Source organism: Tachyglossus aculeatus, chromosome X3, assembly GCF_015852505.1.
Source record: "Tachyglossus aculeatus isolate mTacAcu1 chromosome X3, mTacAcu1.pri, whole genome shotgun sequence".
Taxonomy (NCBI): domain Eukaryota; kingdom Metazoa; phylum Chordata; class Mammalia; order Monotremata; family Tachyglossidae; genus Tachyglossus; species Tachyglossus aculeatus.
Window position 1 is genome coordinate 23,258,784 of NC_052099.1, and position 24,145 is coordinate 23,282,928.

The window sequence follows — 24,145 nt, forward strand, 5'->3', positions numbered from 1 at the left end:
GATGCAGTCTCACAGTGAGCAGTGCCATCATTAAATCGAAAGACAGTTCTACTCCTCTGAAAATGGGAACTCTATCTCCCAGTATTGTCGTTCACTACAAAGACTGCTTGTTTTGATCATTGATTCTAGAATGAATACTGGATTGGAAAAGCTGAAAGAGGCATCTGAGTCGATTGTATCATTGAGCAAAGAATTAGAAGTGAAAGAAAAGGAGCTGCAAGTTGCGAATGACAAAGCGGATATGGTGGGGACATTCTTGTGCAAGTGTTTTGTTTTCTAATTTATTTTTATTTCCTTCCCTTCTGACACTAATGATGTAAAGGAGTAGGAGAGTCAAAGCAAATGAATTCTTCTTATTCATTATTTCATAGCTCTATTACTGGTATTAAAGGATTTTTTCTTTTTGAAAGAATAGTTTAAATTTCATGCATTAAAATCAATGTTCACTGCTTTTCAGCTGTGTTCTTTGGTTGTCGTTCTGGGGATGTCAGGTGTTAAAAGAAGTGACTGTAAAGGCACAGGCTGCAGAGCTGGTGAAGGCTGAAGTTCAGAAGGTCAAGGACAAAGCCCAGGCTATTGTAGACAGCATCTCTGCAGACAAAGCAATTGCTGAGGAAAAGCTGGAGGCAGCCAAACCAGCCTTAGAAGAGGCAGAAGCGGCTTTACAGGTTCGTAGCGAAACCTCTCATGTCTTCTTCTCAGAGGTTAAATAAAAAATGAGAACTAATACACCATCAGTCAGTGAATCAATTCCATATGTATGGGGGTCCGGGAAAGTACGGAACAAGCAGAAGACATGATCTCTGCTTTCAAGGAGTTTACAGAAAAGTAAATGCATGAGCATCCCACTGCTGGACTGATGTTCAGGTTTGTCTTTCAGTGATTGAGGCTTTAAAGTATGTGTTTCAACCACTTGAGAAGCAGTGTGGACTAGTGAAAATAGCATGGGCCTAGGAGTCAGAGGACCTGTGTTCTAATCTCGGCCAACTGTATGACTTTGGGCGAGTCACTTAAATTCTCTATGCTTGTTTCCTCATTCATAAAGTGGCTCTCCCTGTTCTCCTTCCTACTTACACTGTGAGCACCCATGTGGGACAGAAACTGGGACCTGATTATTATGTACCTTCCCCACGCTTAGTAGAGTGCTGATCATATAGGAAGTGTTTAATTAAATATGTCTTATGCTGTCGCATCATCTCCGACCCACAGCGACACCAATGACACATCTCTCCCAGAATGCCCCACCCCCATCTGCAGTTGTTCTGGTGGTGTAGGCTTAGAGTTTTCTTGTTAGAAATATGGAAGTGGTTTACCATTGCCTTCTTCTGCAAAGTCAACCTGAGTCTCTGCCCTCGACTCTCCCCCATGATGCTGCTGCCCAGGACAGGGGAATTTTGACTTGTAACAGATTGCCTGCCACTCACTGGCCACTGCCCAAGCTAGGAATGGAATGGGTATGCCTCTGCTTGGCTCTCCGTCCCATAGTCGAGACTGGTAGAGTACTGGAAACTTCCCAGGTGCAACCCTGAGAGGGGGCTTAATTAAATACCATGATTATTATTAATTTATTTCTCCAAATGGGATTGCTGTAAATTTTTGAAAGCTCCAAAATCTGGAGTCAACTGGGCAACAGTTTTGTTTGGTTAGGGCCTATCCATGTTCTTATCCAATATTTTGGAGGATCTTGTCAACTTTAGCTTCAAATTATATTTATTTATTTTGTTGTTTCCTTCTGACCAAACCAAGAATTGGCCTTTGGTGTATCTCTTTCTTGGTAACAAGACTCAAACAGTACACTTATTTCTTCCAGAAATGGGTTTTCATTATGTGCTTTAGATAGGACCCTGTTGGAGAACTAAGGAATGTCACATGTCTATTTGAATAGAACATGATATGACATCAGAATCAACGGTATCGAGGATTTATTATGCTCAGAGCACTATACTAAACTCTTGGGAGAATACCATGCAAGAATTGGTAGACACATTCCCTGCCCACAAGGAGCTTACAGTCTAGACAGGGAGGCAGACATGAGAAGTAGCCTGCTGTAGTGGATAGAGCAGGGGACTGGGAGTAGAAAGTCATGGTTTCTAATCCCAGCACTGCCACTTGTCTTCTATGTGACCGTGGGCAAGGCACTTCACTTCTCTGGGCCTCAGTTACCTCATCTGTAAAATGGGATTGAAACTGTGAGCCCCACATTGGACAGGAACTGTGTCCATTGTGAAGAGCTTGTATCCAGTTCAGAGCTTAGCACAGTGCCTGGCACACAGTAAGTACTTACCAAATACCACAATTATTATTATTATTTTAATAAATGAATAACTTATGAAGATGAGATAAATGCTTTAGGGCTGAGATGAATCATATATAAAGACCCTTAACAAGAAACACAGAAGGTAGAAGCCGCAGGGGAAAAGAGGGCTTATTTGGGGAAGGCTCTTGGAGGGGTTGTGATTTTACTGAGACTTCAAAGGTGGGGAGAATGAAGGTGGAATATGTGGAGGAGGAAGGAGTTTCGGGTAAGAGAGAGAGAGGCTGTGGGAAAGGTGTTGTTGGCAGGACAGATGAGATAGAGGCACAGTGAGAAAGTTGGCTCTAGAGGAGTGAAGCGCTTGGGCTGGCATGTAGAAGGAGATCAGCAATTTAAGTTAGGAGGGGGTGAGCTGATTGAGTGCTTTAAAGTCGATGGTGAGGAGTTTCTCTTTGATGCTGAAGTGGATGGGGATCCACTGGAGGTTCTTGAAGAGTGGGAGATGTGGACTGAAAGGATTTTTTAGAAAAGTGATCCAGGCAGCAGAGTGAAATATGAACTGAACTGGGGAGAGACAGGAGGCGGGGAGATAAAAAAGGGAAGCTGCAATAGTCAAGGCAGGGTAGGACAAGTGTTCGGATCAGTATAACAAAACTTTGGGTGGAGAGGAAAGGGTGGGTTTTAGCGATGTTGTGAAGATAGGACTGACAGGATTTGGTGGCAGATTGAATATGTGGGTTTAATGAAAGAAATGAGTCTAGGATAACGCCAAAGTTAAAGTCTTGTGAGATAGTAGAGTACTAATATTGTCTATGGTGATCGGAGAAGCATGGGAGGACAGGGTTTGGGTGGGAAGAAGAGGAGTTCTGTTTTGGACATGTTTAGTTTGAACAGTCAGTGAGACTTCCAGGTATAAATGTCCTGCAGGCAGGAGGAAATGTGAGACTACAGAGACGGAGAGAGGTCGGGAAAGGAGAGGTAAATTTCAGAATCATCCGTGTAGAGATGGTAATTGAAGCCATGGGGACGAATTAATTCTCCAAGGGAGTGGGTGTAGATGGAAAATAGGAGACCCAGAACTGAGTCAGAAGAAATGGTTGCGTCAAGAAGCATGTGCTTTAATGTAACTTTTCCTCAGCATGATACTCACCAAGAATGTAAACCCTGAGTTCTAGGGAAGCAGAGTTGTGCCAGGGGATAATAATAATAATAATAATAATGGCATTTATTAAGCACCTACTATGTGCAAAACACCGTTCTAAGTGCTGGGGAGGTCACAAGGTGGTCAGTTTGTCCCATGGGGGGCTCACAGTCTTAATCCCCATTCTACAGATGAGGTAAGTGAGGCACAGAGAAGTTAAATGACTTGCCCAAAGTCACACAGCTGACAAGTGGTGGAACTGGAATTCGAACCCATGACCTCTGACTCCAAAGCCCGTGCTCTTTCCACTGAACCCTGCTGGCTTCTTGAAGGGGATGTGGAAAAGAGTAGAGTTCATAATTACTGTAAAAGCTTCAGTGCTTGTTCCATCAACAATTTAAATGGAAGAATGGCCATTGTCACCCAAGCCTGTTTTAAAGATCCATTTACTCCTTTTCCTTGGAATTGTAACTATGTCTGCTAGCAACAGAATGGTACTTCCTGAGAGCACAGGGAAATTTGTGTTGCACGACTTTCTTCATTTAAAGGTCAATTTCCAGCTAAGAAACCTATAATTATTCCATCTGTCAGCCCAGGGGCAGCAATCTACTCTCAGTTTATTGTGACAGTACTATGTTGTCTTGAGAGAAACAGATTCGTGATCTACATAATTAACGAATGACAAAACCACCAGCCAACCACACATTTGTGAGACTTTTGTGTTTAAAACCCAATCACTGCCAAAATGTTGAGTATCCTATTTATTTCTGATGACATTTTCCTTTTCCTCCAAAGAGATGACTATTGAAAAAATTCAGCATGAATCTTTTTTCTGCCTCTGTCCTGTATTCCTCTCAATTTTGGATGCTTGTGCTAAACAAACTTTTTGGAAAAAAAAATGAGTTTTCCTTCTCAGTCTTTAGTTCTCCAGCCTACACAATCACATTGCACTTTCCCGGAATATACCTTTTTTTGCCATAAATCTCATTTCTCTTATAAGCAGTCTCCACAGTCACTGTCAGGTTTTCTCTTCCCTTTTCTCTGTCTGATCATCTCTGTGGGCCAGGTGTTGGTGAAGTTGTATAGATTTTGGTTAATCAGTCAATTGGTGATATTTAATGATTGTACAGCACTGTAGTTACCACCTGAGCAATACAAAAGAAGTTAGACACATGTTCTCTGACCCTCAATAAATTTACAGATTAAAAAGTCTTACTAACCCATAGGTGGTCTGAGACATAAGATTCCTAGCCTCCCTCTTCTCAATTTCTTAGACAATCAAGCCTTCAGATATAGCCACTGTCCGCACTCTGGGTCGACCCCCTCATCTAATTATGCGCATCATGGATTGTGTGTTGCTGCTGTTCCAAAGGAAAGTCAACGCCGTGAAAGCTGATCTGGAGAAAGCTTGTTCTACTCCTTCATGGCAGGAGTCCTTGAAACTGATGACAGCCGGGAACTTCTTGCAAAATTTACAGGTACCTATTTTAAAAAGGTGAGACGGGAGCCCAGTGAAATCATTACTGGGTTTTCTGGAACCCAAAACAGAATTTGTCTGTATGAACGATCTAGCAGTTGTATGCATTATTTACTATTTTGTCCATCGATTTTAGGAATGAGGATTCACAGAGATTTTTCAGATTCACCTGGGTGAATTTTAATCCTGGCTCTACCACTTGTCTGCTATGTGTCATTCATTCACTCAGTCATATTTATTGAGCGCTTACTGTGTGCAGAGCACTGTACTAAGTGCTTGGGAAGTACAAGTTGGCAACATATAGAGATGGTTCCTACCCAACAACGGGCTCACCGTCTCTCTGTGCCTCGATCACCTCATCTGTAAAATGGGGATTAAGACTCTTCCCTGTTTAGGACATTGAGTGTGTCCAACCTGATTACTTGTATCTATCCCAGCGCTTAGTACAGTGCCTGGCACATAGTGCTTACAAATACCATTAAAAAACCCCAAACCAAAAAAAAAGCAAAACACTCTTCTAGATGATAATGCTTTGGGACAATGCCTAGATATGCTACCTTCTACTGTTGTTAATTAAGTTGAATAATAAATGTAATCTTGGTCATATTATGGGAGAAGATGAATTTATTTAAATCCTTTCTCCTTAGCAATTTCCAAAAGACTCCATCAATGAGGAAGTGATTGAGTTTTTGAGTCCTTACTTTGAGATGCCAGACTACAACATTGAAACTGCAAAACGTGTATGTGGAAATGTGGCAGGATTGTGCTCCTGGACCAAAGCTATGGCTTCGTTTTTTTCTATCAACAAAGAAGTGCTTCCCTTGAAGGTAAGTGCTTCCCTTTATAGACTCACAGAAATCCCCTGTGTAAGGATCTTCAAGGACATCCACTTTGATTATGCACCATGGAATAGGAGCCTTCAAACAATTGTGCTGGCTCTGCCACTTGAAGAGAGCAGATGGAGGAAAAGCAGTGTTCCGTATTTCTCCTGTCCGTGCTCATAAATCCACTGTGGGTTGCAAAATTTTCAGCCTTTCTTTTAGTCTGCAATTCCCTGTTTTTCTAAGCCTCTGTTCAATGAATTGAGTATACCCTTGGTCCCTGGTTTCCTACTTAAGTAGTTCTAATTAATTAATCAATACAGTGGTCTTTATTGAGTGCTTACTGTGTGCAGAGCACTGTAATAACCTTGGGAGAGTGTAATACCACAGAATTGATAGATTTGTTTCCTGCCCACAAGGAGCTTCCAAACTCCTGTTCCAAATCAGCTAGTCAAAAGACATCTGGGAATCGCGAAAGGCCTATGTTGAGAGAGTATGATGGTAATTTTACCATGTCGTTCTGGAAAACTTTAGTTTTTCTTCCCAGGAGAGTATTTTTATTAGATATTTGTAATGATGATCCTATAGCTTCTATATGTTTGACCGTCTCCAAATTACCTCACATTAAAATGTTCTTGAAGTTATTTGAATTCAAACTGTTTGTATTTGGATGTCACTTTATTTCGGATTAGGGTTAATCTACTTCCTTTCCAGGGGTTATTTACCTTAGAACATGCCACCTTGACTGCAATGTATCTAAGGAGTTAGAAGGTCAGAATCCATCTGATGGGTAATGGTTTTTGCCAAGTAGAAGTTAATCTGTAACTGATATAACTTGAAATAATGCCACAGTCTATAATTTTTAATTCCTGCCTTTTTATTTACTCTCTGCATGTCCTATTCAGGCTAACCTGGCAGTGCAAGAAAATCGGCATGACACTGCCATGCTGGATTTACAAAAGGCTCAGGCAGAACTGGATGATAAGCAAACTGAACTGGACATTGTGCAAGGAGATTATGAAAAGGCCATGAAAGAAAAACAGGTCAGTGTTCTTTATAATAAGGAAAAACAGTTCAGTGTTCTTTATAATAAGTGAAGAGCTGGTAATTGACCAGTGACGTCTACCATATTACATGTTTTCCTGCTGCCATTTGGCCAGAGAGCCAGTTGGTAGAATTGGGGAATATTCTTCTGACAATGTGCGTCTTTGGCTACAGTGTGACTTGGGGTATGAAGAAATGATTGTGCATCATGTGCGCAGGGTTGAAGACAGAATGAGTGCTAAAACCCAAGGTTTCCTTAAGACAGCGTTCTTCAAGAACGTGACCCCTGAGTTAAAGCAGAATGTATCTACAGAGTTATTGTAAAGGACTCCAACTGGTGTTCCCTGTAATCTGTACAACAATGGCCAATATGGATCAATGAACAACCTGCAGGGTACGAAAAAGTTGCTTTGAGATAAACTGTTGCAGGGAAATTAAACATAGTGGGCAAAGGAAATGTTTGAGAGACAATGAAACAAAACTTCGAACAATACATGTCTGTTAATTCAGCATCAGAAACTAGACCAGCCTAACATTTGGGAATTAGAAATGGGAAAGAGGCATTTCCATGTCTTCATTTTCTCATGGAAAAGGCATTAAGAAAATTAGGGCATTCAGTCATTCAATCGTATTTATTGAGTGCTTACTGTGTGCAGAGCACTGTACTAAGCACTTGGGAAGTACAAGTTGGCAACATATAGAGACAGTACCTACCCAACAGTGGGCTCACAGTCTAGAAGGGGGAGACAGAGTGGGAGAAATAAAAATGGGGCTAGGCACTAGGGAGCAAATGCAATAGTGCAGCAAAGGGTAGTCTTCATGGAGTACACAATGTAGGAGTGATTGCTGAACTGTGGTGTGGTTATCAGGCATGTAATAAAAATAGCAGTAATAATTGTGGTATTTAAGTGCTCTATACAAGCAGAGTACTAAGCATGATACAATCAGATTGGGGACAGACCCTGTTCCACATGGGGATCACAGTATAAGAGGGGAGGGAGGACGTTGAATCCTTGTTTTACAGATGAGAAAACTGAGGCACAGAAGAGTTAAGTGACTTGCCCACCCAAGGTCGTGGGTTCTAATCCCGGTTCCACCACTTATCGGCTGTGTGACTTCAGGCAAGTCACTTAATGTCTCTATGCCTCAGTTACCTCATCTGTAACTGAGAAGCAGAGAAGCAGTGTGGCTCAGTGGAAAGAGCATGGGCTATGGAGTCAGAGGTTATGGGTTCAAATCCCGGCTCCACCAATTGTCAGCTATGTGACTTTGGGCAAGTCACTTAACTTCTCTGTGCCTGTTACCTCAACTGTAAAATGGAGATTAAGACTGTGAGCCCCGCTGTGGGACAACCTGATCACATTGTAACCTCCCAAGCACTTGGAACAGTGCTTTGCACATAGTAAGCACTTAATAAATGCCATCATTATTTTTTTCAGTGCTTAGAACAGTGCTTTGCACATAGTAAGTGCTTAATAAATGCCATCATCATTATTATTATTATTATCTGTAAAATGGGGATTAAGACTATGAACCCCATGGGGGACAATCTGATTTCCTTGTATCTACCTCAGTGCTTAGAACAGTGCTTGGCACATATAAGTGCTTAACAAGTACCATTATTATTATTAAGGTCACACGGAAGGCAAGGCACAGGGCCAGGCGTTTACTTTTTCTAATAGGCCACGCTACTTCTCTGATAAAAATTTCAGCACCAGAAACATTTTGAGCCCCAAAGACAGGCATGTTATCTTTTTATATTCACATCACCAGAGGTGAAATGCAGATTTTTTTTAAAAGTTAAAATTAAGCTTCATAAAAATTGGAAAAAAGGTTTCCCAGTTCTTAAAGAATTCTCTAAAGTACTGTCCCACAAAAATCCTTGGTGCCACTACTAATTGCACTCACAATCTTGGAAAATTAGAATTACAATGTGAAAAAGTCAGCTTTTTTAACTAGAGCATTTTAGGCAGATAAAAATTTCATCACATGGAAGATTAAACTACAGTCTGATAGTTCCAATTGAGCATTAGAAGATTTTCCTGACTTTCATTTAGTCTAATTTCTTTTCATACAATTTATCAGCATTCTTAATCCCCTTTATAAAAGAATTTCTCTTTGCTCTTCATAAAATGTAAACATGGGAAACATATTTAACTTGTTAATGTTCTATCATTGATGTTTTTCATTCCATAATAATTTTAATAATTTTGATTTAATTCCATAATAATTTAAAAATCCATTAAATGTACACCAATGCAAAAGAAGGTCATAGGAGGGAGCCATTTGTCTTTAAGGTCGTCGTGGACAGGTATGGCATCAACCAACTCTGTTGTTTTGTACGTTCCCAAGTGCTTAGTACAGTGCTGTGCAAACAATAAGTGCTCAATAAATACCATTGACTGATTGATTTTGTGATATTCCCATGACAAATCTCTCAAGTTAGCAGTTAAAACTCTATGGCTGAATGTACACTTCCAGTCTAAAAATATGTATTCATTTTTTAGATAATGTATGAATTAAAAAATTAAAATGAAATTTTAATTTTAATTTAATTAAAAATTAAATGAACACATTACAGTGGAATTGGAATGAAGTAGCATATTGTATGCTTCTCTCTTCTGATGACTAGGTGCTTACACCACTTATTGCTTTTCATTAATAGTAATATCTTGGGAATGCAGAGAACAGCATGGTCATGGGGAAGTTGTCAAACCATTTAGAATATGCTCTGGCACTGCCAATCATCTTTGCTTCCTGTGGAATACTCTTGTCATCTGAATATGACTTAGAAATTCCTCTTACCCAAAGTTTTATAATCTATTGTTTCTTTCTAAATGAACAGCTCATATCATCAACTCAGTGGAGATGTTTTTTCCATGTATGTTTTTGGTGTTGATAGACGCTGCTTGAAGATGCAGAACGCTGTAGACACAAGATGAAAACAGCTTCTAGGCTGATTAGTGGACTGGCAGGGGAGAAAGAAAGGTGGACTCAACAAAGTAAAGAATTTTCTATACAAACCAAAAGGCTTGTGGGTATGTATAATCAAAAATGGCAATAAGCCGTCCTATACCAAAGACAGATAACCTAGAAATTAACCTGAAAAAGGATTAAAATATTTTGTTCCCAATACCTGTCAGTTGTATTTTAAGCCCCGAGACCACATAGATTTGAGTAGTTCTTGATTTTTCTCAAGGGTGATATACTGCATCACCTAAACTATTGATCATGATGTGATGTTCTGGTTTCCTCTGTTAGAGGGTTAGGAGTGGTCAATTAGAAGCTGCTTTCTGAGGTGTGAGCAGCCTCATACGCATAATATACTCATATACATAATGAGTTCATTCTCAATTTCAAACAACAAAGCCTCAGTAAAAATATTAAATAATGTCCACTACCCAGGACTAGCCTTGTGAGAACTCCCATTTTGGCCTAGTGGAAAGAGCACGGGCTTTGGAGTCAGAGGACCTGGGTTCTAATTCTGGCTTCACCATGTGCTTGCTGTGTGATCCTGGGCAAGTCACTTAACTGCTCTGTGCCTCAGTTACCTCATCTGTAAAATGGGGATTCAAACCTTCCTACATAGATTGTGAGCCCTGGGTGTCTGACCTGATTATCTTGTATCTTCCCCAGCGCTTAGAACAATACTTGACATATAGTAAGTGCTTAACAAATACCACAATTATTATTATTATCAACTAGGATATCTACTAAGTTCTTACTATGGGCCAAATGTTGTGCTAAGTGTTGGGGGTAGATTCAAGTTAATCAGTTTATTCATTCATTCAATTGTATTTATTGAGTGCTTACTGTGAGCAGAGCACTGTACTAGGTTCAATCCTTGTTCCACTCAGGCCTCATAATTTTTTAGAGGTATGGAGGGTTTATCCCCATATTTCAGATGAGGGAATAGAAGCACAGTGCAGTTCAGTGACTTGCACAAGGTCAGACAATCGGACAACAGGCCAGTGACACGGTTGGGATTATAGAACCCAGAGATACTGATTTACAATCTGGTGCTCTTTGACTAGGCCATGTCGATCTGTCCCCTGTGTCTAAAGATTCGTGATTTAATCTAAGCATTTCAAGCCTGAAGGAACCATGACAAACCATATGGCTGTTGAAACTTGCACAATCCTTTCTCTTTTAGGAGATGTGCTGCTGGCTACAGCTTTTCTATCATACTCTGGACCCTTTAACCAAGAATTCCGTAATCTGCTGTTAAACGACTGGCAGAAGGAGATGATTATTCGACAAATCCCATTTGACAATAATCTGAATCTAAATGAGATGCTGATAGATGCGCCCACCATTAGTGAGTGGAACCTCCAAGGATTGCCAAATGATGACCTATCTGTGCAGAACGGGATCATTGTCACAAAAGCGTCTCGCTATCCTTTGTTGATTGATCCACAGGCTCAGGGAAGAATATGGATTAAAAATAAGGAAAACAGACATGAACTTCAGGTAATTTGTCTCAAAGCTCATCCCTTTTCCTGGACAACTTTTACTTTGCTTCCAGAAATCATGCTGAACTGTAGACCAGTTTGACATTTTTACGAGGCTGCTGAAATGACAGTTACAAACCACTTTCTTGAAATGGTCTTTATCTATGCTATTTTTGCGAGTGATATCAAGAATAATTTTGGTATAGCACTTAGAACAGTGTTTTGTGCATTGGTGGCCTAAATAAATGTTATTTAAGATTGGGTATTGGAATCTGGTTTGGCTTAAAGTCAAAGTTACCAGTCTTAAAACAAAGGATATTCTTGGGCACTTCTGCTTTGTGTTTCCCCTCTGTACATTTCTAATTGCATAGTTCACTGGTTTTCAGAGGCCTAGAAAAAGCTTTCTTCAGGTTGAGTGGCAGCAGTAGGGGCTGGAGGAGTCATGACTGCCGGGGTGGGAAAGACAATGGAGAGAGTTGGCACAAGGGCTGAGAGACAAGTTTCCATTGGCCGCTTTCCAAAGCCATCGCCAGGCCAGGCAGAAATCAGTTAGGGGGAAGGCTACCTCTCCTGCTAAAATTTCTAGGTCACCTGCCCTCAGGAACGAGAAACAGCATGACATAGTGGAAAGAGCGCAGGCCAAGGAGTTAGGAGACCTGACTTCTAATCCTGACTCTACCACTTGCTTGCTGTGTGACCTTGGACAAGGCACTTAACTTCTCTGTGCCTCAGTTTTCTCATCTCTGAAATGAAGATTAAACACCCGTACTCCTTCCCCGTTAAACCTTCAGCCGTGTGTGGGTCAGGGACTGCATCCGATCTGACGGTGCCCGGCCCATAATAAGTGCTTAACAAACACTGCGGTTATTAGTATAAGCCATATTATTTACCCTTTTAGTTGTCGCACTTGAAGGCTGGGATAGGAGAGAGGGTAGGGTGTGAAGGTGGGTGGGGAAGTTGCCAGGACGGTAGAGTTTAGTAGAATAGTGGAAAAGATAGGTGAAGAAATGTCAGAAGCACTGTAGCTGGGAAGTCTTTGGATGCCTCATGAGAGTCCTGCTTGGTATGAATGAACTTTAAAGGGATTTGGAACTGTATACTATTTTACAAGTAATTATTTTTACACAAGAACCAGGGTTCACTTACAGTGAGAAGGAATTGTCTATAAATTAATAGATCCAATTTATGCCATTTTCCAAGATAGGTGCCTATGGTTAACATTCCAGCTCTTACACTTGTGTAGAATATACGTCAAGTGAATGTTTGAATTTCCAGATCACATCTCTCAATCACAAGTACTTCAGAAATCATTTGGAAGATAGCCTTTCCCTTGGCAGGCCACTGCTAATCGAAGACATTGGGGAAGATCTAGACCCAGCCCTGGATAATGTTTTGGAAAGAAACTTTATTAAAACAGGATCCACCTTTAAGGTAGGCTAAATTAGTAGAAAATGATGTAAAGGAGTACAATTAGAGGGAGAGATAATGAAAGTTCTTGAAGCTGAATTCCCCCTATTTAATTTTCTGTATAAGCAACTTGGCACGTTGTTTATTTCCTAGTAATCAGAGCAGGAATAAAGAAGATTTTCTTGATAGTCCATTTTCCTTTTGTACTGCATGTTCATGAATACAGTCAATCAATCAATCAATCGTATTTATTGAGTGCTTACTGTGTGCAGAGCACTGTACTAAGAGCTTGGGAAGTACAAGTTGGCAACATATAGAGACAGTCCCTACCCAACAGTGGGCTCACAGTCGCCATCATTCTGAAATAGGGTGGATTAAAGTGTTTCTCTGGTGAGCAAGTCTGAAGTTGAAGGGAGTTTGCTGGATGGTCTTTTAATTGAAGATTATCCTAAGTACCTCCTCCATTAAATAGCTGTATTTATGCTTTTCTCTTTTTACTCTAACTTTTGTTTTATAACAAGGTAAAAGTTGGTGACAAGGAAGTAGATGTCATGGATGGCTTCAGGCTGTACATCACCACTAAACTGCCGAACCCCGCATACACCCCCGAAATCAGCGCCCGCACTGCCATCGTTGACTTTACCGTCACCATAAAAGGTCTGGAAGATCAGTTACTGGGAAGAGTCATTCTCACAGAGAAACAAGTAGGTGGACAGTAACTGCTGCTCCCTTTTGTCAATGAGGCAAAGCATTGGTTTTTATAATTTAGGGTTCATCAAAGAATGGATTGTTTGGGAGAGATATTTAGTCACAGTTAAAGTCACTTTTCTTTCTGTTCATCTACTAATTAACACATTTTAGTAACAGAGAAGAAGCAAGGCCTAGCGGGAAGCCCCCAGGCCTGGGAATCAGGGGCCCTTGGTTAATAATAATAACTGTAGTATTTGTTAAGCGCTTACTGTGTGTCAGGCACTGTGCTAAGCGCTGGGGTAGATATGAGCAAATCGGGATGAACACAGTCCCTCTCCCACATTGGGCTCATACTCTCATCCTCATTTTACAGATGAGGTAACTGAGACACAGAGAAGTGAAGTGATTTGCCCAAGGTCACACAGCAAACAAATGGCAGAACTGGGATTAGAGCCCATGACCTTCTGACCCCCAGGCTCTTGCTCTATTCGCTACACCACGCTGGTTCTAATCTTGGCTCTGCCACTTGTCTGCTGTGTGACCTTGAGCAAGTCACTTAACTTCTCTGTGCTGTAATTACCTCATCTGTAAAATGGGGATTCAGACTGTGAGCCCTTTGTGGGTGACAGGGACTGTGTCTGAACTGATTATTTTGTACATACCCCAATGCTTAGTATTCATTCATTCAATCGTATTTATTGAGCACTTACTGTGTGCAGAGCACTGTACTAAGTGCTTGGAAAGTACAATTTGGCAACAGAGACAATCCCTACCCAACAACGGGCTCACAGACTAGATGGGGGAGACAGAAAACAAAACAAGTAGACAGGCTAATGCATCAGAATAGATAAATAGAATAATAGACATATATACATCATTAATAAAATAAATATAATAATATGTACAAATATACACAAGTGCTGTGGGGTAGGGAAGGGGGTAGAGCAGAGGGAGGGAGTAAGGGCGATGGGGAGAGGAGGAGGAGCAGAGGGAAAAAGGGGGGCTCAGTCTGGGAAGGCCTCCTGGAGGAGGTGAGCCCTCAGTAGGGCTTTGAAGAGAGGAAGAGAGCTAGTTTGGCAGATATGAGGATGTGAGGATTTAGTACAGAAACTGGCACATAGTAATTGCTTAAGAAATACCATTAAAAACAAACAAACCAAAAATATTTTCTCCTAAAAAGCCCCACATTTTTAATGGTCATTTGTATCATCATCATCATCAATCGTATTTATTGAGCGCTTACTGTGTGCAGTATCATCATTAATTTCATTTTACCAGCGAGGTAGGTGGAAAGATGGTGGAACTGGGAATCAGAAGACCTAGCTTTAGGGCCTATCTCTGCCACTGACTTACTGTGTAACTTTGGGTAAGTCACAAAACTTCTATGGGCTTCAGTTTCCTCATGTGGAAAATGAAGATAAGACAGATTATGAGCTCTGTGGAGGAATGTGTCCAATCTCATAACCTTGCATTTACCCAAGCACTGAACTCATAGTAAACATTGGATAAATGCCACAATGATTGTTATTGATATATTTTATTAAAAGAATCTACTCAGGAATAATGATTATCCACCTGCTTTTATTACGCAAATTCATTATTTTTCAGAAGATACTTTCTGCACTGGTTTGGGAAGTAATATGGTTGAAAGGCACTGATTTTTTTCTTAACATTCAAAGAATTATTAGAAAGAAATATCCTGAGGCAACCAAGGGAAGTGATTTCGTACTGTCATCTCACCTTGACTTTCTTCTACGGTTTCCTGCTTCTCTTCCACACTGCTGTCTTTCTTCCATCCCCTAGAGGCCTAGCTCTTACATTTTTGATTTTGCTTCTGGTTTAAAGCTCCCATGCAGTAGTCACTTTCTTTCTTCCTTTCTTCCCCATGAGACAGGCCCACTTCTGGTGCAGCTGCGTGTAATATGGGCAACAGAAGCATGAACATTACTTATTTTCTGTGTTGGTTTATAGCCATCATATCAATGTGAGTGGCAGAAGTTGTATGCATTTCATATAAAAATGTTAAGCACAGACTTTTTATTTTATCTTCATTCCTATTTCATTTCTAGTTTAATCCTCTTCACAACTTTATTCTGCCAAATGCAATTTCCTCTATCTTTACAACTTATTCTACTGTGTGCAATTTCCTCTGTAAATCTTGATCTAATGGTCTTCTGTAGAATTTCAGTTTGCAGTTATAAAACAAGAATATGTTCTGGCCAGAAATTTGAATCTGGGATCAAACCATCATTTTAATTCCATTTCAGTTCTGCAGACTTGACATCTTGAATTGAAATTAAACAAAGAAAATGTCCTCATTTGTTTTGACTTTGTTTTGACTACAAAATGCTTGTATTCCAATATTCTATACACTTTCCTTTCTTTAGTGTCTCTAAATCAATCACACACAGTAAGCGCTTAATAAATATCATTTTAATATTGGTATTTATTGAGTATTTTGTTCACTAAGTTCTTAGAGTTGAAGTTTAGATACTGCACTCAACTATCTCATAAATTGCTTCTTCAATCTCCAGTTAAACTTTGAATTGTTTCTGCTTCTGTCAGGGTGCTTTTGTTCAGTGGCTTTATGTTGACTCTACTCAGTAGTTGTATTCTGTTAAGGAAACATACACCTTAACCTTTTATCAACCCTTTGGAAAGAGTCCAGGTAACTTTCCAAATGTAAGATTGATCTAATTGGGCACAAATTGCTTCATCAGCAACATTACCAAAATGTGTAATTGCCCACCAGGCCTTTACAATACCTCATCTTTTTAATTACTTCTTCTTTATCAGACCCTGAATAATTTAACCCATGCCTCAGAGATTCATTCCCTTTCCCTTTGGGAAGCTTTGGGGCACACATGGGGCTCAAAGTCTAATCCCCATTTTACAGATGAAGAAACTGAGGCACAGACAAGTGAAGTGGGAAGCAGCATGGTTTAGTGGAAAGAGCAAGGGCTTTGGGAGTCAGAGGATGTGGTTCCATTCCTGTTCCACCACTTTTCTGCTTTGTGATCTTGGGTAAGCCACTTAACTTTTCTTTGCCTCAGTTGCCTCATCTGTAAAATGGGGAATTAAGATCATGAGCCCCACGTGGGACAACCTGATTACCTTGTATCTACCCCAGTGCTTAGAACAGTGCTTGGCACATAGTAAGTGCTTAACAAATACCATAACTATTATTACTTGCCCAAAGTCACACAGCAGACAAGCCGCGGAGCCGGGATTAGAACCCATGACCTTCTGTCTCCTAAGCCCATACTTTATCCACTACATCATGCTGCTTCTCATCACAACCAATCAACAAGTGGTATTTATTGAGTTTTTATTGTGGACAGAGTGCTCTATGAAGTATTTAGGAGAGTACAATAGAGTAGGTAGACAGGATCTTTGCAGTCAAGGAATTTACAGTCTAGCATATTGTAACAAGGAGTGTATTGCCAATGTTGTCTTTTTAGAGAAAGTTGTATTCTAGAGCACATTACCTTCTCTCCTGCTCTTCTGCTACTTTCAGCTAAACCTCCTCTCTTTCATTTTCCCTTTAAGTACCTTTTTTTTATAACTGCCAAACAGCAGCAGTTCGAGAGTTTATGCTTTAAAGAGAGGCCTTCAGATAGCTTTGTGGGAAATTTTTAAATATCAGTATGTATCTGCAAAGGGGAAAAAATCTCTTTATGGAAATCAACAGGAATTGGAAAAGGAAAGAACTGATCTTATGGAAGATGTGATGGCAAACAAAAGAAGGATGAAAGAATTGGAAGATAATTTGCTTTACCGCCTGACAAGTACTCAGGGGTCACTAGTGGAAGATGAGAGCCTCATTGCTGTTTTGAGCAACACCAAGAAGACGGCTGAAGAAGTGACACAGAAACTGGAGATCTCTGCTGAGACAGAAATACAGATTAACTCAGCCCGGGAAGAGTACAGACCCGGTGAGTTTGATAATGAAAGGCAAATGTCACAGGCAAATGAAGAGAGCCAAAGAGAAGGGGATTTGAAAGTGGGCATAAAAACAAACAAGTTGTGTAAATGTCTGCAAAAATTTGACTGATCTTTTGGTATGAAAGCCTAAGTGCTATATAGTCCTTAAAAATGTAAATACATTCATGCTTTTGATTGGAAGCAGCAGCTTGGCTTAGAGAAGCAGCCTGGCTCAGTGGAAAGAGCCCGGGCTTGGGAGTCAGAGGTCATGGGTTCAAATGCCGGCTCCACCAATTGTCAGCTGTGTGACTTTGGGCAAGTCATTTCACTTCTCTGTGCCTCAGTTACCTCATCTGTAAAATGGGAATTAAGACTGTGAGCTCCATGTGGGACAACCTAATCACCTTATATCCTCCCCAGCGCTTAGAACACTGCTTTGCACATAGTAAGCGCTTAACAAATGCTATCATCAATATCAGTGGAAATATTTCAGTTCATTTCCTTGTTAGAAATTGTTCTGAAAAATGTAGTTGTGTTGGATTGAATTCTTTTGTGCATGTTATTTGTAGTGGTTCATTTGGCAAAACGTTAAAGCTTACAGAAGAAATAACTCAACATATAAAGATTAATTTTGGTCCTTCAGCTACTGATTCTTAAATGATTTCCACAAGTCTTCCAAGTGTTCTTTGCCTTTTTAAAAACTTTAGTGGAATATAAATGTATATTTATTAAGTGATTAAAGGCCCCATTTGAGAGTAGTGATTCCCATTTACTTAACTCTTGGGAAACTAAAATATGAGTGTAGAATTTATCAATATTTAATGACTCACAATTTGCCACACCTCATTTATGATGCAGTTCCATTAACAATTCAACTGCAAACCTTACAGTGATCAATCAATCCATCATACTTCCAGTTGCAAAATGGTCATTGGTTAGGGTCAGTAATAGTCAATTATTCAGGTTTACAGTCAGGTTTCTAAGTCAGTATGATTGATTTTGCCTGCACTTAGAAGACTTGCTCTTTGTATTTCAGTGGCCACTAGAGGAAGCATCCTTTATTTCCTCATCACAGAGATGAGCATGGTCAATGTAATGTATCAGACTTCACTTCGACAGTTTCTGGGGCTGTTTGACCTTTCTATAGCCAGGTAAGATACTCTAGAGGAAGTTGAGCTCCATTTTACATCGATTGGCTAGATGAATTCATTTTTCTTTGCTAATGGGGAATCTCACTTTTCCAGTTAGATCCAAGGATGATGATCAGGCAATGTGTTAACATGACATTCCAATTTTATAGTGATATGTCCAGGTGAAACCTTATCTAATTTGATTTCTAGATTTCATTTGTTTCTGTTAGTTTAAGATGGTTCCCGGGGCATTACTATGAGTGTTAATGCCCTGCAAGTGATTTAGACAAAGGTGAGGAATTGATTGTATTACTCCCTTTTGAAAGGACTCATTATTTTTATATTCACTCTCATTGTATGGAAATATGATTTATTTTTCTTGGGTTTCTGATTCTGTATAGTTCTTAATCAACTATTGAAATGTGCCCAGAAATTAACTTGATTTACATTTTCTTTTCAACAGATCTGTCAAGAGTCCCATTACAAGTAAAAGAATTGCTAATATTATTGAACATATGACCTACGAAGTTTATAAATATGCTGCTCGAGGATTGTATGAGGAACACAAGTTCTTGTTCACTTTGCTGCTTACTCTGAAGATCGACATGCAGAGAAACAGAGTAAAGCATGAAGAGTTTCTTACTCTGATAAAAGGTCAATAGAACAAAAATGTGCCAAGCTGAATAAGTTGGAGTTATCATGAGTGACCTTCAAAGTGTATTTTTTCTAATGGATATGTTCTCTTCATTTTTGGTGACTTAAAATTATGTTCGGAAAGATTTAGTAGAAAATCCTATTTTATTTAATACCTATGTGTATTTTTAGAAAGCAAGAACTTAAATGGCATCAGTAAAACTCATAAGTGACAAAGGGATGAAGACCTTCCTATACATTTCATATAAAGGCATATTGTATTTATCTTGAAAACCACCTGTCCACCTATTCAAACATAGGACTGGACTTACAGACATCTTGGTGTCCTCTTCCATAGGAATGATCTATTATTTCACTCAGTGCCAAAAGCATATCAGATTGAATAACTTTTGGTATTAATTCTGGCTTAGTCCACACTAAGGTAATAATTCTTTGCAGTCATTGGCATTGCTAATGAAGCAGAGTGACTTTTTCATTAGCAAATGGAAAACATGCATTTATTACCTCCCTGGATTTTGTTTAAAATAAAACCTGGATTCTTGGGAAGATGTAAGCCCACTGTTGGGTAGGGACTGTCTCTGTATGTTGCCAATTTGTACTTCCCAAGCGCTTAGTACAGTGCTCTGCACATAGTAAGCGCTCAATAAATACGATTGATGATGATGATAAATTTCTTCCTTCTGAGCACTGGCTTGGATGAACTAAATAAACTACCTCTATTTCCTCAGGGAATAAAAGAGGTGGAATAATTTGTAGATGTTGATAGTTGAGCCTTTTTAGATCCTTGTTCATGAGCAGCACAGTTAATCTGGAGCCATTCAGTTTAAGAATGAGGAAAATATGTGCATCACAAAATGCAGTGTCTTGAGGAACCAGCTTGGTCAGTGTGAGTGAAAATTAATTTCTCAGTTATTTGATTCACATTAACATGATATGTGTTTCTATTTCACTCTGTCCTTGAGTACCTATTCTTGAGACAGTCAAGAAAGATTTATAGGGTAGTAACTGCAGGATTTATACACGTCTGTACCTACCATTTTTGAAAGGTGGCAGCTTTCACCTGACACCCACGTTAGCTCCTCATACTTTTCCCATTGTGGCAGTTGATGGAGAATTTCTTTAGCACAGAGTAATAGTCTTAGGTTTATAAATGTTGTTTGAAAGTCTAACGGTTTGATTTGTATCCTTTTCCATACCTAACATTTTTATTGCAATATCTTTGAAGTAATTCAGAGCCCCTCATTTTCCTTGAAAAGGTACCGAAGTTGATTTTTGTGGATGATAAATGGTTTGGATAAAGTGGGGGTGTGTTCAATAGAAACGAACTAGAATTATCTTATTTCCTGATGTGATTCCTAGTGAATGATGAGCAGGTTTATTATATGTTAAGACTTAGCCCATGAAGCAGTGGAAAATGTGATGTTAGAGCCTGTGTCTAACACAGGGGAACTCTTTTTTAGGACCTTTTTTGAAGACTAAACTTGTTTCTAAAACAGGATATGCAGTAGATGATGTGCCATTTATTATAAGGGTCCCTGTGCATTCTATCAGGCTACCTGGGCACTAGAGATGAAGGAACTGAAGCAATGTCTATGTACTGGTATATTTTGTGTAGAAACACTTAACCAACATATATAAATATTACTGAAGTCTGATGAGTACGCTGATGATGGAAATAAAATAATGCACTAATTTATGGAATAGAATCCCTAAAAATATATTCCATCTTCCACACACATTACTGCTTGACATCTGTGACTAATGAAAGTCTTTACTTAAAATATGCCACTGCGCTGACATTGGAAAATTCTTCTTTAAAGGTATTTCATCAAAACTTCTAATGCAATCATCATGTTTTAAATTATATTTTAGAAATCAACATACGCCTGTCAGTACTTTCATCTTTACGAAGTGCAATGCTTTTCAGCAAATTTAAAGAGATTTAAGGACTTTTTGATTTGTTTTAATGTGAAAAGGAGATATTTAGGCTGTATTGTGTGTTTTAACTTTTCAGGAGGTGCCTCACTAGATCTTAAGGCTTGTCCTCCTAAACCAGCCAAATGGATTCTGGACATGACATGGCTGAATTTAGTGGAACTCAGTCAACTCAGACAATTTTCAGATGTCCTTGTTCAGGTAGGGAGCGTGTTCTAAAGTGTCTTAAATAGCTTTGGTATAATAACAATAATTGTGGTATTTGTTAAATGCTCACTATGTGCCAGGTACTGTACTAAGCCCTGGGGTAGATACAGGTTAATCAGACTGGACACAGTCTCTGTCCTACCTAGGCTCACAATCTTAATTCCCATTTTACATGGGAAATGTTCACCTGAGCCTCTGAGGTAAATGAATGGTGTGGGATCATTTTTCTTATTAGAGCTATCCACAGCCAGGTGAATCAGTTGGTCTCTTTGATCTCATCTTTCGCTTTCATTCACCCCTCCCTCAGCCCCACAGCACTTACTTATAAGTGTATTCATATAAATACACTTTGGATACGTACAGGTTTTTCCCCTTCTAGATTGTGAGCTCATTGTTGCCAGGGAATATGCTTACCAACTCTGTTATATTATACTCTCCCAAGCACTAAGTACAGTACTCTGCACACAATAAGCGCTCAGTAAATATGATTGATTCTCTCCCACCCACCCATCTTTCTGCCTCAGCTCACTGTCCATAGAGAGATTAAGGGATCAAATCTTCACCTCATTCTGTAGACACTAATAAAAATATTTGCTGAATGACCTATTACAGTTGGATTTCTATTTTGTGACACTCTTTGTATCCATTGATGTTTTCAGATATCGAGAAATGAGAAACTGTGGAAAATTTGGTTTGATAAAGAAAACCCTGAGGAAGAACCTGTTCCAAATTCATATGATCATTCCCTTGACTGTTTTAAACGTCTCCTCCTCATTCGATCCTGGTGTCCTGATAGAACCATCGCTCAGGTAGATGGCTGGCATGATTAAAATAACATTTTAACATGGGAGAGTTTTTACATTTGAACTTTTAGTACCCATTTAAAGATGTTTAATTCAATGCATTTTTGTTCATGCAGGTTTTTCCATCTTTTATGCTAAAAGATGCGCTTTTACACTTATAAACAATAATAATAATGATTATGGTATTTGTTAAGCAATTAACTATTTGCCAGGCACTGTACTAGGCGCTGGGGTGGATACAAGCAGATCTGTCTGGACACAGTCCCTGTCCCACATGGGGCTCACCGTCTCAATCCCCATTTTACAGATGAGGTAACTAAGGCCCAGAGAAGTGGAATGACTTATCCAAGGTCACGCAGCAGACACGTGTTGGAGTCAGGATTAGAACCCATGACCTTTGCCTGCCAGTCCCGTGCCCTGTCCACTACGCTATGCTGCTTCTCATAGTCAGTGTTTGGCTTCAGGGTCAGTCCTTTGATGTCATATGGTATTTAGACAAATTAAAGATGCAAAGCGAAGTTGGTTTGGGGAAATACTGGCAAATAGTCAAAGGAAATGTTTACGCACCTTAGTTGGCTAATAATGCTATTGAAATAGAACTCAAATAAAGGAGGTGAAATTATTGAGTCCAGTATGGCTATCTAAAAATGCCCTTGCTTTCAGAAAAATAAAATACAAGAGTTTCAGAAAAATGCAGCTTTTGTCCAACTCACAAGCAAATGAAAAAATCTGGTAGGCTCAGGAGGCAGGAAATATTCTTTTACAGGACTTTTCTGTGCATTAAATTTAGCCACATGGGCTTTTTTTAGAATGCCCTTTTAATTGAATTCATTGTGATTGCAACTTGTTATTCTTGAAGAACAGTCCAGGTCTCTGGGGCTTTTCTAGAATGATAGTTGGAGCTTCAAAAGTGCCGGTTTAACACTGGTGAGACCTCTTCATACAATTTATCCTATTATTACTTTGATTAGATTCTAATAATTTTTATCACCCGAATATTCTGCTTTCTTTCTTACTCTTATCCTGAGAGACACTTGTTTAGTTTCACTATTATAGAATTGTAGATCTGGAAGAGACCTCAAGAAATGCCCAGATGCCAGAGATGTCCATCTTCAAAAACAGATGAAATGTTGCTTTATCATCTTGCTTCGTGGTGTCGCAGTGTTCGGTGCTTTGTTTTCTGTAGGCCCGAAAATATATAATGGACACTATGGGGGAGAAATATGCCGAAGGAGTTATCCTGGACCTGGAGAAGACGTGGGAGGATTCTGACCGACGCACTCCTCTCATCTGCTTTCTGTCGATGGGCTCAGATCCAACTGATTCCATCATTGCCCTGGGAAAAAGAATGAAAATCGAAACCCGTTACGTTTCCATGGGCCAAGGGCAAGAGGTCCACGCTCGTAAACTTTTACAGCAGACCATGGCACATGTAAGACAAACCCTAGTTTGGTGGAAACTTTACACACAGCGCTTCTGAGAGGAAGCATATTACTGAAATATGTGGCTACTAGGATTTATGCACTTATTGGGCACTGGAACAACAGGATACCTATCTAGTCCAAATACAATCTATCTTATTTATTGAGCGCATACTGTATGCAGATCACTGTACTAAGTGCTTGGGAGAGAACACTATAAAAGCTGGTAGATATGTTCTCTGCCCAATGAGCGTATAGTCTGTATAGTTTTAGAAATTTTAGAGAAAAAATTTATAAACTTGCTCTTATTGTATTGTTCAGAAAAGGCCTGTATCCATGTTCTATGATTTAGTAGTTTATCAGCTATGCACCTCTGGGAGCTAGAGAATAGAAAGCCAGCTTTCTCTGCTCTTTCCCCAATTACCCGGCGGGCTTCTGTGACCTGTATGGTCCCCCTTGTCCTCTCCCTCTCACTGCAGCTGTTGGAGCCATGGTATTAGAGAGGAGGAAGGACCATCCCAATGCTGATGGTCCCCCAAATTGGCCGGAGGGCCTTGGGGGTGTGGCCTGCATCTGGCCTTGGTTGTTAGGGGAAATGCGATTGCCATCAGTGTCAATCTGCACAGTCATTCTTCTGCTGATTGAAAATAACCCATACAAGTTTGGCACCACCTTAAACTTCATTCCCAGTCGAGAAACCTTGTGTGCGTTGCGGGGTAACTCTTATTCTCATGTTGCTTGACCTTAGAAAAAGAACTTTGTCAGTAGATTTGGAGACAGAAAGAA

The 24,145-nt window shown here is 39.7% G+C and overlaps 1 protein-coding gene across 1 annotated transcript in view; it reads left to right on the plus strand.

The window, feature by feature from the left end:
- Positions 1 to 24,145, plus strand: part of DNAH5 (dynein axonemal heavy chain 5) — a 180,154-nt gene that overhangs the window by 134,579 nt on the left and 21,430 nt on the right. The window contains exons 57-71 of the mRNA XM_038770441.1: positions 130 to 244; positions 492 to 668; positions 4,670 to 4,873; positions 5,520 to 5,699; positions 6,599 to 6,736; positions 9,640 to 9,775; positions 10,891 to 11,207; positions 12,464 to 12,619; positions 13,117 to 13,299; positions 16,977 to 17,220; positions 18,246 to 18,360; positions 18,803 to 18,993; positions 21,008 to 21,129; positions 21,795 to 21,944; positions 23,125 to 23,370. Coding sequence (XP_038626369.1) covers positions 130 to 244; positions 492 to 668; positions 4,670 to 4,873; positions 5,520 to 5,699; positions 6,599 to 6,736; positions 9,640 to 9,775; positions 10,891 to 11,207; positions 12,464 to 12,619; positions 13,117 to 13,299; positions 16,977 to 17,220; positions 18,246 to 18,360; positions 18,803 to 18,993; positions 21,008 to 21,129; positions 21,795 to 21,944; positions 23,125 to 23,370 — 2,674 coding nt within the window. The remainder of the gene's footprint in view (positions 1 to 129; positions 245 to 491; positions 669 to 4,669; positions 4,874 to 5,519; positions 5,700 to 6,598; positions 6,737 to 9,639; positions 9,776 to 10,890; positions 11,208 to 12,463; positions 12,620 to 13,116; positions 13,300 to 16,976; positions 17,221 to 18,245; positions 18,361 to 18,802; positions 18,994 to 21,007; positions 21,130 to 21,794; positions 21,945 to 23,124; positions 23,371 to 24,145) is intronic.